Source organism: Phlebotomus papatasi, chromosome 3 (genome assembly GCF_024763615.1).
Source record: "Phlebotomus papatasi isolate M1 chromosome 3, Ppap_2.1, whole genome shotgun sequence".
NCBI classification, from domain to species: domain Eukaryota; kingdom Metazoa; phylum Arthropoda; class Insecta; order Diptera; family Psychodidae; genus Phlebotomus; species Phlebotomus papatasi.
Genome location: NC_077224.1, coordinates 13,399,789 through 13,414,234, shown reverse-complemented (window position 1 = coordinate 13,414,234; position 14,446 = coordinate 13,399,789). Strand labels below are relative to the sequence as shown.

General features: G+C 32.1%; 2 protein-coding genes across 14 annotated transcripts in view; one reads left to right on the top strand and one right to left on the bottom strand.

Moving 5' to 3' along the window:
• Positions 1-2,543, bottom strand: part of LOC129807792 (uncharacterized) — an 802,905-nt gene extending 800,362 nt beyond the window's left edge. Inside the window, exon 1 of the mRNA XM_055857286.1 lies at positions 2,385-2,543. The gene's annotated coding sequence lies outside the window, so the exon portion shown is untranslated. The remainder of the gene's footprint in view (positions 1-2,384) is intronic.
• The window catches only part of LOC129807789 (potassium voltage-gated channel protein Shaker), a 345,833-nt gene that overhangs the window by 311,783 nt on the left and 19,604 nt on the right, over positions 1-14,446 (top strand). For 9 of the 13 annotated variants that reach the window (XM_055857282.1, XM_055857276.1, XM_055857275.1 and 6 more), the window contains one exon: positions 7,285-7,414. In XM_055857282.1, coding sequence (XP_055713257.1) covers positions 7,285-7,414 — 130 coding nt within the window. Of the gene's footprint in view, positions 1-961; positions 1,092-7,284; positions 7,415-14,446 lie in introns of all 13 variants that reach the window. The other 4 variants (XM_055857283.1, XM_055857274.1, XM_055857272.1 and 1 more) reach the window with 2 other exon arrangements.

The window sequence follows — 14,446 nt, the reverse complement described above, 5'->3', positions numbered from 1 at the left end:
GTTTATAAAAATATCAGCATGTTTCTTTTAGTACAAATTAAGTGAGATGCAAAACACTTTAAAAAATGTAATGGTGGTTCTACAATGAAATGGGAAAATATTTGTCCTAAACATCTTTTTAGTACATAGCTATTCTCATGTGCCTTTGCGTAATCGACTTTTCTTCTTGAGGGTTTTAGAACACAACGAGGACTGTGGAAAACAGTTAAGACAGGAACCAATACAAAGAAAAGTCGATAATGCAGGACCACTTGAGGACAGTCATGTGCTAAAAAAAAATTTCAAAAGAAAAATTTTCCTTTTCATTTTTTATTGGAATTCCACCATAATTCTATAAAAGCAGATACATGTAGGCCTTTTCCATTTAACATTTTTCCCAAAAGTTTCCCCAAAATCCAATAGTTTATTCAAACTTTATTCTCTAAAGAGTCTTTAAAGGACATTTTATCATTAACTTTCGGTGAATCATTAACGCAGATTTCTCAGTGCAGGGTTTTTGTTGCAGCATTGCTGCGCTATTTATGTCCACCACCCTCAAGCTCCCGAGTACTGCAATTAAAAGTTAAGCAGTACTTCCCCCCTAAGGGCATTTTCTCAAACTTTTCATATGCAGAGAAATGAAGATAATAATTTTTCCGGAAAGCGCATTATGTAGAATTTCTGGTATGAGTGACTGTTGGTGACTTTTGGTGTTGAAAATCTGAGTGAATGAGATTATTTTTTTTTAGAATATCTCGTGTTAGAGGTCATATTCTTTTTTTTTTCAATAAAAAAAATACAGATTTTGCGAGATTACATCACATTGCGTAGAATTTAGCGCGATTTAGAATATCCCGCCAAAAAATGATCAATTTTCTTTTCTTTAAATTTTAAGCCTAAATGTTTAAACCAATATTTATTGCTATAATGATGATGATTATTACAAAAAAACTCATGTCATGTACACAAAAACCACCAAAAGGGGTTGTACTCTTTTCGTCTGCGGTTTATTTTGCCGAGGCTGGCGCTGAAATGTCCTTCTTCAAGTCAATACCGGATGCATTTTGGTGGGCTGTGGTGACAATGACCACAGTTGGATATGGTGATATGAGGTACATCACAATGTTTTCTTTTATTTATTTCTGTTTACTTAATATTTATACTTTTCCGTTTAAGAAAAACCCTGACTGAACGAAAAAATATCAATATTTTTTTTCTCCATAAAATGTGACAAAAGAAAAATCTTCTGAGACTCAAAATGTTCTGCTGCCCTACAGATTCGCATTCTCTTCGACCGAGGAGAAATGAACTATCGCTAGATTTTTTTTTTTAAATTTCCTATATCTTTGCAAAAGATTTTTTACAAGTAACAGTTGAAAGAGTAAGATGTAGCAGAATGTAGTGATTTTTTTTCTTAAATTGTTATCTTAAGAGTTGCATCTTTTAGAGTACCAGAAAAAACGTCTGGGAGGCAATTTAGATTAAGCTTTCATTGATTATATTTCAGAAGATGAACAAGATTTTCACTAATAGTTTAATTCGAGTTGAGATTCAGTGGCATGATATTGGTTGGCGTGATCAGTCGATCAGTTTATCTGCTTAGGTCAGTCTTGAAATTGGTCATCTCTTTGACGAAATCAAAATCAAACCAAATTTGAGCAATAAACCGTTTTGATATCAGAAATGATTTCACTTGTTCCTTCACTGAGAGAAATCCACAAAATCGATTGAATCGATTGATCTAAAATCGGTGTAAATATTACCCTTTTTAGGTGTATTAGGTATCCTTTTTCATGTTAATTTTACCCTTAATAAGGTGTAAAATTAATATTAAAAAATTTTGATATATTTTTACACCTAAAAAGTGTTAAATTTCTGAGGAAGAAATGTTAATCGCACCCTCTTTTTTCTCAGTGTTAGTGCAGGTCAGACAAATCTGATCAACGATGTGAGAAGACTAAGTTGTGAGACCGACATATTCAATGGAACTGATCAGTGCTTCTTCAACATCATTCGAGATGGTTGTTTGGTTTGCGATCGAACGATCAAGTCACTTGACAGACGGTATCAGTCCTTATATCAAAATTATCATTCGAACTTACGATTTCATTCCACAAAATCATTCGAACCGACTCGAATTTGATCAAATCGGCTCTATCCGGAAATCAATTTTTAGACCTAAATGGCCAATTGAACTTATCATTATTCCCTTGATATCGTTCAAGCAGGTTGCTTGATCGACGCGACCCAAAGATCAAGGCATTTGATCAGAAATATCAGATAATCAAGTTCTTAGATCTAAATTATTAATCGAACTAATTATTCTTTCTTCAACTTCGTTCGATAAGGTTGCTTAATCGGCGCGATTCAAAGATCTGAAGCTAAATCAATGATTTAGGAAGCACAAGTTGACGGCTTTATTCAATACTATTCTAAGTCGACTTAGAATTATAATTCTCCTACTCCGAGAGATATGTTGTTCCTGGGACCGAGATCTACAACTGGTGAAAATTTGGTGGTCATCCGACGTTCGGGTAACGAGATATTCAATTTTTTGAAAAAAAAAATGCACGAGCAGCCAAGGAAATCGCCAACTTCAAATGGCTCTCTTGAAAAGTTGTCATTCTGAGATAGAATAGTATGGAATGGAATCGTCGAATTGTTTATATAGATATAAACAATTCGATAGATATTGTGCAATAACTGTGATAGAAAATCTATCACAATATGAAGTTACGAGATCGAAATGATCAACCGAACAAATCACCTGTTCCAAGACATAGTTTGAGCAAATTGTTCGATTAATGCCCAGCACACAATAACTTTTGTTTGCAAACATGTTTTCAAACTTTTCAATAAGTGTGAGCAAGATGACTAGATCTAGATCTCACTCACTCTCATTGAAAAGTCGAAAACATATTTACAAAACAAAGGTTAATGTGCGCTTAGCATAATGCCCAACGTACAATAACTTTTGTTTTGTAAACATGTTATTGACATTTCAGTGAGAGCAAACGAAATCTAGATTTAGTCATCTCGCTCGCTCTCATGGGAAACTTTGAAAACATGTTTACAAACAAAAGTTATATATGCGATAAGAAAAACAGATCAACTGAATTAATCAGTTGTTCCTTGGTATTGTTTGTAAACGCTGTGATGGTTGCTTGATCAGTAAGATCCCTAGATCAAGTTATTCGATCTGCACAATAATTTGATGAAGCAATAATTTGTTCGTTGATATCAGCAGGGTAGATTACTTGATCAGTATGATCTGAAGATCATGTAGTCAGATTGAAATGATCAACGTAACTAATCATTTGTTCCTTGACAAGAGCAGAGCAGGCAGCTTGAACTTGTAACTGGATTGGATTCCCGATATTAGAACACCAAGTTATTAGATCGAAAGAACCAAACGAAATAACCAAGTGTTCCTAGACCACGGCCTAGCAAATAAGTACGATCCGATCATTAGATTAGTCTCTGAAATCAGAGTAATTAATCGAACTAATCATTAGTTCTTCGGCTTTAGCTGTTGGTTGATCAACGGAATACAGATATCAATTTGTTTGATATGCGCAATCGGGAGATCCAATGGTGATATCAAAGTGATCAACTGAATCAATTATTTGAACGTTAGCATCGTTAGAGTAAATTTCTTGATTAGTACGATCTGAAGATCATGTAATTAGATTGAAATCTAATGAACCGAACTAATCATTTGATTTTTTACATCGGCAAAGCAGATGCATGTTTCTCGATGAACACGATCCCTAGATCAAGTAAACAGATCTGTACAACGTGAAGATCAAATTATGATATTGAAGTGACCAACCGAACTAATCATTTCTTCCTTGACAAGAGCAGAACAGGCTGCTTGATCTAGTAACTGGATCTATGCTATCAGAAAATCAAGTTGTTAGATCAAAAGAATTATTAATCGTGTCGGAATATTTTGTTACAATGTAATTATGTTTTATTGCTGTTGTAATCTATGATGGAAGAATCTTCCAAGTCCATGTATAGATCGCCAAGGGGCGACTTCCCCGTCATGTAGGAGCATGGAAGTCCCAGAGTTTTTTTTTGGGCAGAGGCGGTGCATTTATATTACGCTTTATCACAGTGAAAATGTCTTTTCACAATTTCACAACTTTACGAGTCGGGTCAGAGATCTCATCTGTCCTAGACCCACGGTCTTGCCTATTGCGCCACTGAGATCCTCAGAAAGGATCTATCAAACTGACTAATCGTTCTTAGACCCCGAGCAAGCAGGTCTCTTGATCCATATTATCAAAAGATCAAGTCATCAGTTTGAAAAGATAAAGCGAACGAACCGAACTAATCATTTGATTTTCTAGATCATTAGGCTCTCAAATCGGAGTGATTAACCTAACTAATGAATACTTCTTCAATATTAGGCGTGCATGTTGCTTGATGAGCGCGATCCCTAGATCAAGTCAATCGATCTCTGTGATGTGAAGATCAAATTGTAATACTAAAGTGACCAACCGAACTAATAATAGATTTCTTTACAAGAGCTGATCCGGCTGCTTGATCTAGTAACTGGATCTATGCTATCAGAACATCAAATTGTTAGTTCGAAAGGACCCACCAAAGTGACCAATCGTTTCTAGACTTCGAGCAAACAGGTCTCTTCTTCAGTTTTAAATGACAAACCGAAATAATCATTTGATTATCTGCAATAGCCAACCCCCTGGCAAGATGTCTGAAATTTGAAGCCACTTTCTCATATTTCGATTTAAATTTATACGGGAATTTTTTGGCACTCGTGACCGTTACGCTAAATATTTAAAAAGTGAGATGTTTTTCCGTATTATAAGATACCTTTCCGTATGGAGGGATAAATATACTAAATTTTTCTTTAAATACATTTTTTTCCTCGGAAAACTGTGAGCTGAGTCCGAGATCAATTTAGGAATTGGCTTCAACTAGCTCCATATAATAAGGCCTACTCCCCAGGCGCTTGGCAATAGCCAACCAGATCGGTACGATCAGATGATTAGATACTTAGATAGAAATGAATAAACGAACTACTCATTAGTTCTCTAACATTATCGTCAGAATCGATTACTTGATAAGTACAATCAGAAGATCAGGTAGTTAAAATGTAATGATCAATCGAATCTATTTACGCTATCAGAAAATGAAATCGTTAAATCAAAAACATCACCCGAATTAATTAATTGTACTAGACTTCGTACAAGCAGCTTTCGATGTCATGATTTTCCAAATGATAAACCAAACTAGGCTTCTGAGCTTCGACAACGGCCAAGCAGATCTCCAGATCGGTCTGACCAGATCAATCACTGAATCTACGCAAATTACCAATTGGTTTCATTGATAAAGTCATTCAGTTTGAACAGTTCATTCAAATTACGTAGTTCCCATTACTTGTTCATCCTCTGGATTATCTCGTTGACCAAGATAATCAGTGAGAGCCACGTTCAAAATTGCTCCTGGATCTGTTTCAGTTTCCAAGATAACCATAAATTGAACGCTAGTTCTGCAAAAGAAAATCCCAAAATTTAAAGTTTTGTATCAAAAACTTGTAGAAAACCCCATTAAAAATTTGAAATGTAAATTTGGCAAAAAACTTTTTAAACATTAAGCAGAGCTAGTGTTTTCATTTAGGAATTATAGGTATTAAAAAAAAAACAAAGAAATAAAAGACCAGAGAAAGTCTCATTCTCATAACCACCTCAGAGATGATCGAAAAGTGAAAAGAAATATCTTCCGAACACCCATAACTTTAAATTATTTCTGTTCATAATACTCTATATATCATTTTCCATTATTATTTTATGCAATATGAAAATAATTTTTTGAATTTTCTTCTCTTATATATTTTGTGGTTTAGTGTTGTCAAAGTCTGTGTGCAAAACCAAAAAAAAAATGATAAACAGATCGTGTATAGGGGAAGTTTTTCCAACACCTTTTGAGATGCTCTGTGTTGGCAATTCATCCTCAGAACAAAAAAAATAAAACTTTTATCTCTTCTTGTCCTTTACAAGAAAATAATGCCATAACAACGTGATTTTCTTAGCAATCTTTTTTCTCCTCTTTACACACTAATTTACAATTTATTTTTATTTTCTCTCTTCTCCTTCTACCTTATTTTCTTTCTTCCTTTAAACACTTTTTAAATTTGACATCATATGTGTAAAAAAAAACAATATTTTGTGAGAAAAACACAAAAAAATCAAAAGAAACACACAAAATATTCTTTTGTATTGCAGAATAATTGAATAAATTACAAAAATATTGAGAGGTTATTCCAAAAAAACTAAATGCCTATGAAATAACTTGAAAAACTTTTTTCCTTATTTTTTAGGTATTATTGAAAAGGTGTTGTCATGTATATAAATGTCGTCTTATGTGTCTCGGTGTTGAATTTTCTTACGTATACCTATAATCAACATACTCTTTTATGTCTTATTTTTACCTCTTTATTTTTCATTTCGTTATTGTTTTCAATTAAAAAAAATACATAATCAACAGAAAAAAAAATTTATTGACAACTAACAAAATTCCCTTTCAGTCTGCAGATTGTACACAAACAGCTGCCGTCGACTAATAGGCTGCGCACAAAGCTTTTTCAGGATGAAACTTTTCTTAGAAGACTTCTGCAGTATTTTATTTTTCTTCGAAAAAGCTTCGTGTACAGCATATTTTGTTATTGAAAAATTTAAATTTAAGTTTCACTGATAAATTCTAGTAGAGAAATCGTGAGAAGAATAAAGGAATAAACTAGAGTTGTAATGTTTACACTCATTCTTGACATGTCATCAATCATTGTAGACGCCAAGTCATTTCAAAAGCTCTCCCTACTCGATATAGCCTCATAATTCTCATTGCAAAGTACGTTCCTATCGGTTGGAAGAGTTGCCTTGACAGAATTCAAGTTTTTTGACGTTAACTGTCAAGTAGATGTCATTAAAATGTCAAAACTTTAACATAACCTCAAGTTTAGAGATAAATTGATAGATTATCGTAGACTTCAAAGTAATTCTTCATATGAGGTTATGTCCGATTTGTCAAATTCAAATTCAAACTGACAGTTAACGCCTAGAAATTCCGAATAATTGAGAGCAACTTCAACAAATAGAAACGTACTGAAGCGGCTTTATCGCAATCTTTCTGGATTTTCCACTTTCCCAAGTGCAAAAGTCCATTGGGTTTGACAGTGACAGTTGCGAGATTATTAAGAAAATGCCAAGCTAAAGAAACAAAACAAAAAAAAAGTAATTTAACGACCACAAAGACACGCCATTGTATTGTCTATTTTAGGCGTTGTACTCTTCTCATCGGCGGTATATTTTGCGGAAGCTGGAAGCGAAAATTCCTTCTTCAAGTCTATACCAGATGCATTTTGGTGGGCTGTGGTTACCATGACTACAGTAGGATATGGTGACATGACGTATGATTTGTTCTCTCTTATTTTTCAAATTAATAATTTTTACATGGTTTTCTCCTTTCTTTCGTTTTTCATTCCGTCTGACTTGTCAAATTTAATAGAGCATTCACATATTAAAGATTTTGTTTTGTCAAACAGTCACATTCATTTTTTTTGGCCATTTTGTTTCTGTCCAAAATAAAAATTTTTAAAAAAGAAATATAATGAGGTATGCACTGTTGCTTTTGTTTTGGAAACATGGATCGAATTTCGATATGTCAAAATAACCTGAAAATGAAACGTCAAAAATATCTTTTGGAAACAGAATAATGTTTAATATGTCAAATATGACATTTCTAATGACAGATCTGTCGGTTTGACATACATACTTTTAAGTAAATATTTTTTAATATGAAAAGTATGTCGTGGAAATGTCAAAATTTGTGCATAAAAAATGAAATTAAGCTACGCTAACAATGCTTCGTTACTTTCTGAATTGTCAAGGACATGTTTGCAAAAACAAAAGTACCTCTGTATATTCCATAAGTCATTGGATATTCACATTTGACCTCTTCAAAAAAGAGAACATTAATAAAAGTAGATTTTTTCTCTATATTTGCTACATTAATCATTTTTATTCACTACTCATTTTCTGTTTTTGGGTTGTCATTTCAAATATTAAAAAAAACTCTTTTGACATTTGTCAAATATTTGTAATGGTGTGACAAGTTTTAGGTTTATTTTTGAGTTTTTTTTTCTACCATAATCTCTAGTTTTTTTCTTTTTTAATCTTTTAATTATCTAACTACCCACTTTTTATTAATCTCCCACAAGAATTTTCTTATTTACTTAGCCGACATTCTTGTGACAGTGAATTTTTGGAGTTTTGACATAGACAAATAGACATTTTGACAGCTGTCAAACTCGTAGCATAAATTAGAAGATGTCTCCAGAAATTCGCTGATCGCAAGCTTGCAATGTATTTTTTTGAACATCAACAAGATTTTAGAAAAAAATATTTAAAAAAGAAACTTTTATTTAAATTTACAAACTAGCATTTAAAATTGCATTAGGTCAATAATTTTTCACTGGATTTTTAGTTGTAATAGATATATTTTTTTATAGATAAAAGAGGAATTTTATGTGATTCTTTTTCCAGATTATTGCAAAATGAATTTTATGAAAAGAAAAGATTATTTTTTTCTTAGGTGATATTTTCATCACACAAGTTTTTCCGTTGGTCAGACATTTTGTTTTTTGTATTTTGTTTAACAAATATTTATTGTTTTATATGAGTCACAATTTAGAGGGCCTATTAGTTTTAATTATTTTTGTAATAGAACGCAGCGGAAAGTGTCTTCATTGTTGACAAAAAAGCGTCATCTTTACCTGCAAGAAGTGTTTTTCAATTGATTCTCAACTTTTTTTGGGTAATTTTGACGTCCAATGGAAACACCAACCACAAATTATTACACGTGTTTTTTAATTTCTTTTCTGTTCTAACTGTCATGTCTGATTTAGAGAAAGAGGGATTCACGAAAAAGCGAGCAAAATCATTATTTAAAAAAAAAGAAAAATTTATTTTATAATTTTTGTAATAATAATTTATTACATGTTATTCATTGGCAGCAAACCATACAACATAGTTGACAAGATATTTTACTAGAGAGATGTGCAGAAAATTCTTTGTTCAGTGATTATCATCGTGGACACAAATATACTTTGTTTTTATCTCTATTAACTAATAATTATTATTTTATTTTTTAATTCCTGGGATACACAAGAAAACACGAAATAAATTATTCAACTCTTAAGAAAAAATATATGCAGTATCATATAAATCTAAAACTTAATCAAACAGCACTATTATTCCTTATTTCTTTATTTTTCTATTAATAAGATGAGGGTTTATAATTTTTCTTTGAGGATTTATGGGGAATAATTCTTACACTTAACACTAAATTTCCTTGAATGACTTCCTTATTGTAATATTTTCTTTTCAATGTAAATTAAATGAAAGTATTTGTGTTGCTGTTGTTACAGTTCGATGTTGTCAATTTGTAACCTTTACAAAACACGACGGTGGTATGATTGACATTTAAGGATTACATTAATCCGAATAAGTGTAAATAGGTCGATGAAAGCACTTAACAATGAAAGCGAAAATTTGGAATTTTCAAACATTCACTTATTTGGAGCACAATAAAATAGGATTTTCACACAACTTGGATATCAATAAAATTACACTAGTATTCGATTTTCGAATTCTATTCGATAACTGAGATATAAATCAAGAACAACGTTTCGTAAAGCGTTTAATTAATTTAAAAATTAAACTTAAACTTTATTAAATTATGTAAATTAAATATCAATAAATCTAGAACATTCAAATATTAAATTCGCATCAGTTTCATAAGATCTAGTTCATCTAGAATTTCTTCTTGAGACGAAAACAAGGTGCACAGTAATTTATTTCTTTTCGAAAATTGAGTTTTTTAATAAAATGCTTTAATACTGGAGCAATATGGTATAGGGCATAGGGCACTGGGCGTACTGAGCAAATGAGATTTCGATCTTTCAAATATAAACAGTTTTTAAAAAACTTCTTGCAAAAATTTCCATTCAATTTTATCAGAATTATATTGACTTTTCAATTTAAAAAAAATGTATTTTTTGCAAAAGGCATAATTCAAGGAGCTTTCTCTCAACCAATGGGTAACTGACTTCAGGACACTCGAGGTGATCTGGTCAGAGAACCCATAGGGAATCCATGAAACCCATATTTTTCCTGGGAACCCAAAGATTCCATATCTTTTTTTAAGAAAATTCGGGGATCGGGGAACCCATACAGTATAAAATTTCCGGGTACTCGAGCCACTCTGATTGCTTCTGAGTTACCCTAGTTCACTTTTAAAAACGAGGGTAATTTAAGGGGAAATGTCCATTAATAGGCCAAAATTTAGCTGTTGTTCGCGATTTTTTAAGAAGGGACCGATCAAGAGTCTTGAAATTTTCGGTTTAGGTTTACACCAGTTTAAACATACTTAGAATACTTAAATTTTTTTTTTTCGAGAAAAAATATTACAAAAAGACTCACTAATGTGTACTCCAATATAACGGCTCGTCGCAGTACACCCTTATTTACGGGAAATCTGCAGCTCATAATTCCTGTTTAAAAAAAAATATTTAAAAAAAATTAATTTCCCAAAATTAAATAAATAAAATAGGTAAAATAATAAATAAATAGATAGATAAACTCAAATATTTACTTACTTAGATGGTGCAACGTCCCTTAATGCAACCGGGTCTCTCGCACTAACCTCCTCGTTTTCGTTACAATCTTACTTTTAATTCCATTGCAAATGATCCCCATCAGGATCGAAAGCTCTGGTCAACACCAAAAAAGTATTTTCAGGGTGACTACCTTTCACTGGCGATCACTGAAGACATCCACTCTGAATCCTTCCACTGATTCAAAACGATCCTATAACTCGGAATAAACATAATTGTTGAAAGAGATGGCAAAACGTTCCATCTTTGCGGAGTGCTCAACTCATGAGAAAGAGCTATTTGTGTATAATCGTTTCGCATGCTCTTTCGGTACATACCGCTATACTACCGAATAAATTGATAGATGAATTAGAAAAAAAACATTTGTAAATTAGAAACTGATTAGGAAAAGTGGGTTTTAAAATATTTTAGCAGGAGCTACAAGCCTACGTCGAAGGAATACCTCTTCGATAGGGAACCCCTATTGACAGTTTTGTCAAAATATTGAAATTTATTTAATGTATCTAACAAAATGCAAATAATATGACGTTTTTTCATTAATTTACGTTTTTCGATATGGATAAGTGTTCAATTTCGTATTTCAAAAGGTACAAAGTAGGGTGTCAATAGGTCCTCCTGACATGAGTTCTTAAAGTGTCAATAAGTGTTACTTTCACCCTACAGACAAATAAAATAAATTATTATATTACTGGTATATTACCGATTCACTACTGATCAAGTCCAATACATACGCGTTGGAAATTTTAAGATCTTTCGAAAAAATTGAATTTAAGCAAATCGGTTACAAAGTAGGCCTTCTAAAGTGGTTAAACATTGATATTCGAAAATTCGATTTCGAAATGGTTTTCGACCATAGGTGTCCAAGGACGAAATATTCGCTTTGAGTAATTTTAAAGCATATTCGAAAATGAAAGAAATCATAGAAGTCGTTTTCGAAACAAATCAAAAGAAAACATGGTTTTCTTTTCCCATGTTCCTATGTTTCCTATATGTTTCTAGCGTGCCGAAAAAACTTTGGAGTTTATTTGGTATTTTCTGTTATGCCCAACGCACAATAACTTTTGTTTTGTAAACATGTTTTTGACATTTCAATGAGAGTGAGTGAGATCTAGATCTAGTCATCTCGCTCATTCTCATGAGAAATTTTGAAAACATGTTTACAAACAAAAGTTATTGTGCGCTGGTCATTATTGTGGAATGAATTAGTAAAAAATAAAAATACAAAATAAAAGCCAATTTAATATGGAATGGGCAACTGAAAACCCCAAATTGGCAACCTACGTAGTTTCGGAGATATCTCGTGAAATGTGTACGAAAAGAGGGAAAAATTTACACTAAAACTGGTCGCATTTTTCAGAGCTAATGTCGCCCCGTTGGTTTTGGGGGGAATGAGCTGGGTGAGAGAAAAAAAGACAGGTCTAGATAATGTTGACTTACGAGGGGGTCGCCTAAGACCAGAAGTCAATATCTCTTACCGTTTAGCCTTGTGCCGTGTCATAAGTTGAAAAAAGTGGATTATATAACTGATCTCTCTTTGAGTTCGAGCAGTAAAATGGCACTCATGGGTAGCTTAAAATGGACAGGGTAATTCTTCCATTTCGAGAATGATTCAAAAGTAACATACGAGTACACGAATCTCACAGTAGAAATAAAATAGTTTTATTGTGAGAATTTTACGAGCTTTTCTTCAATGTTAAGTGTATTTATGTACAGAAAATCGTCAATCAGAGCAAGTGATACTTAAATCATCCAGTTTTTTCTTCAGTGGAGATAGGAAAATTTCCTATCTCCTGTTAGTTTAAAAAAAAATAAAAAGTAAAATAGTTTTATGTTTCCAAATATATCAAGGTTCCACTAGAGGAATGTAAGCATGGTTCGCACAGAGTGAACCTTCAAACGATGCGAATTTTCCCCTTGTTTGGAAAGAGCTGTTTTACGATTTCTGATCTCGTCTCACGAGGTTAATAATTATCTATCTTATAGGGCTACGAAGTGACGATCTAGCTCTTTGTCAACAAAGAGAAAATACTGTGTTCGAACCAGGCCTGCATTCCTCTATAGAATTTCCTTAGCAAGACTTATGCTACAAATAGAAAAAATTTCATCTATTATTCGGATTAAATCCCTCATTCGTTTGATTCGAATGACTCAGTCATACCACCACTGAAAGTTGAAAACAGTATTTTATATCCTCGTTATTTTCACAATAGTTCCTGATCCCACAAAACTAGAACACAATAATAAGTCTTCCCTAGAAGAGCTACATAATAATTTGAAACACAAGACAAATAATTCATCGTCAATAACTTGAGAGAAACAAAGAATTTTCTTCCGACAATTATTTTATTTTGTTTTTTTTTACAAAAAAAAAAGATTGATAAATTGTATCAGCATTTTCTGTTGTCATCAAAATAGTTCCTCATGAGGAAACTCAATTTTTGTGAAAGCTTTTCTTTTTGGTTTAAGTAGCTTTTGAAAGGAATTTCTATGTAATTCTGTTTTCTTTAGATGTGGGTTGAAGCTAGTGAAAAAAAAAATGGGTGGTTGACAATCATGTTGATGAGTAGTTCTGCGAATTGGAACAGAATCGCAAGATTGCATTGAATTATATTTATTGCATCGAGCTTGCATTTCAGCATGATATGCTTATTTGAGTGTTTTCTCTATGTAAAATAAGTGGAGCTTTTGCTGTGCCAAATGTGCAAGACATCTAACCCTCTGGAAGACTTAATATGTGATGTCTTTGGCAATTGCATTGAAAGCATGCACGCTATGGAGCTTTTGATTTCTATTCTTGTCTTATCCTTGCCCCAAAGCTCTTTTTTTGGTTTTTTTCAAATCTTTTCCATATGCTTTGATTTTCACTCTTTCTTCATCCTATGCTTATTTTCTCTTCACTGGATTTTTTTTTTGATCTTAAACCATACGAGATTTAAACCATAAGATTGTTTTCCTCATTTCTTCTAACCAAAAAAAAAACAAATTTTCTTTGCATTTAATAATCACACAAAAAACATTTTTTAATACAAAAAGAATTTAGTATTTGAGAAGTGAGACTTTTCTTCTCCATTTGCCAATTGGTCTACTTTTTTTTTCAAATGACAAAAAAAAATCTAAATAAAATGCAGCAGATTGAGAACTTGCGATAAAAAACGAAAAATTCATTCCCAAGTACTGTTGTTGCTTACAACAGATGAGAATAAAAGTTTTACGTGACATTCAGCTCTGTTCTAGCTTGAAAATACGAGAAAGATGAAATTATGTGCTGCGCACAAATAATTTTTCTTTATTAACAAATTTATTTGACATTTTTATAAGACAGAAACAGCTATTACTGTTCAAAATACCTTAAAAATTGGATAAAACATAAAATTGATTTCTTTAAATTATTAATAATGCACATCTTAATTTATTTTGTAAACAAATGTCTTACATCTTTACTAAACAAAGTGGTTAAAATCGAAACAAATTAGAAATTTACTTCTTGAAAATGCTAAAGAGAATAAAGTTATGATTGCACAATTTATCTTGTTTTTTAAGCAAGTTTCGAATGCATTTTCAAAACAGAATGAGTTGTGCGTACCCTATTACATTTCAAAAATTGTTGAAATTAATTTACGACAGAAAATTTCCAAATTATCTATTTTCAAGCTACATCAGAACGAATTGTTTTGGCTTTTTTATACTTAAATATAAGAATTTTTTCTTTTAAAAAAATCACAATTTTTTAATTCTACGTTCTGTTCTCTTGCCATTTTTTAATTT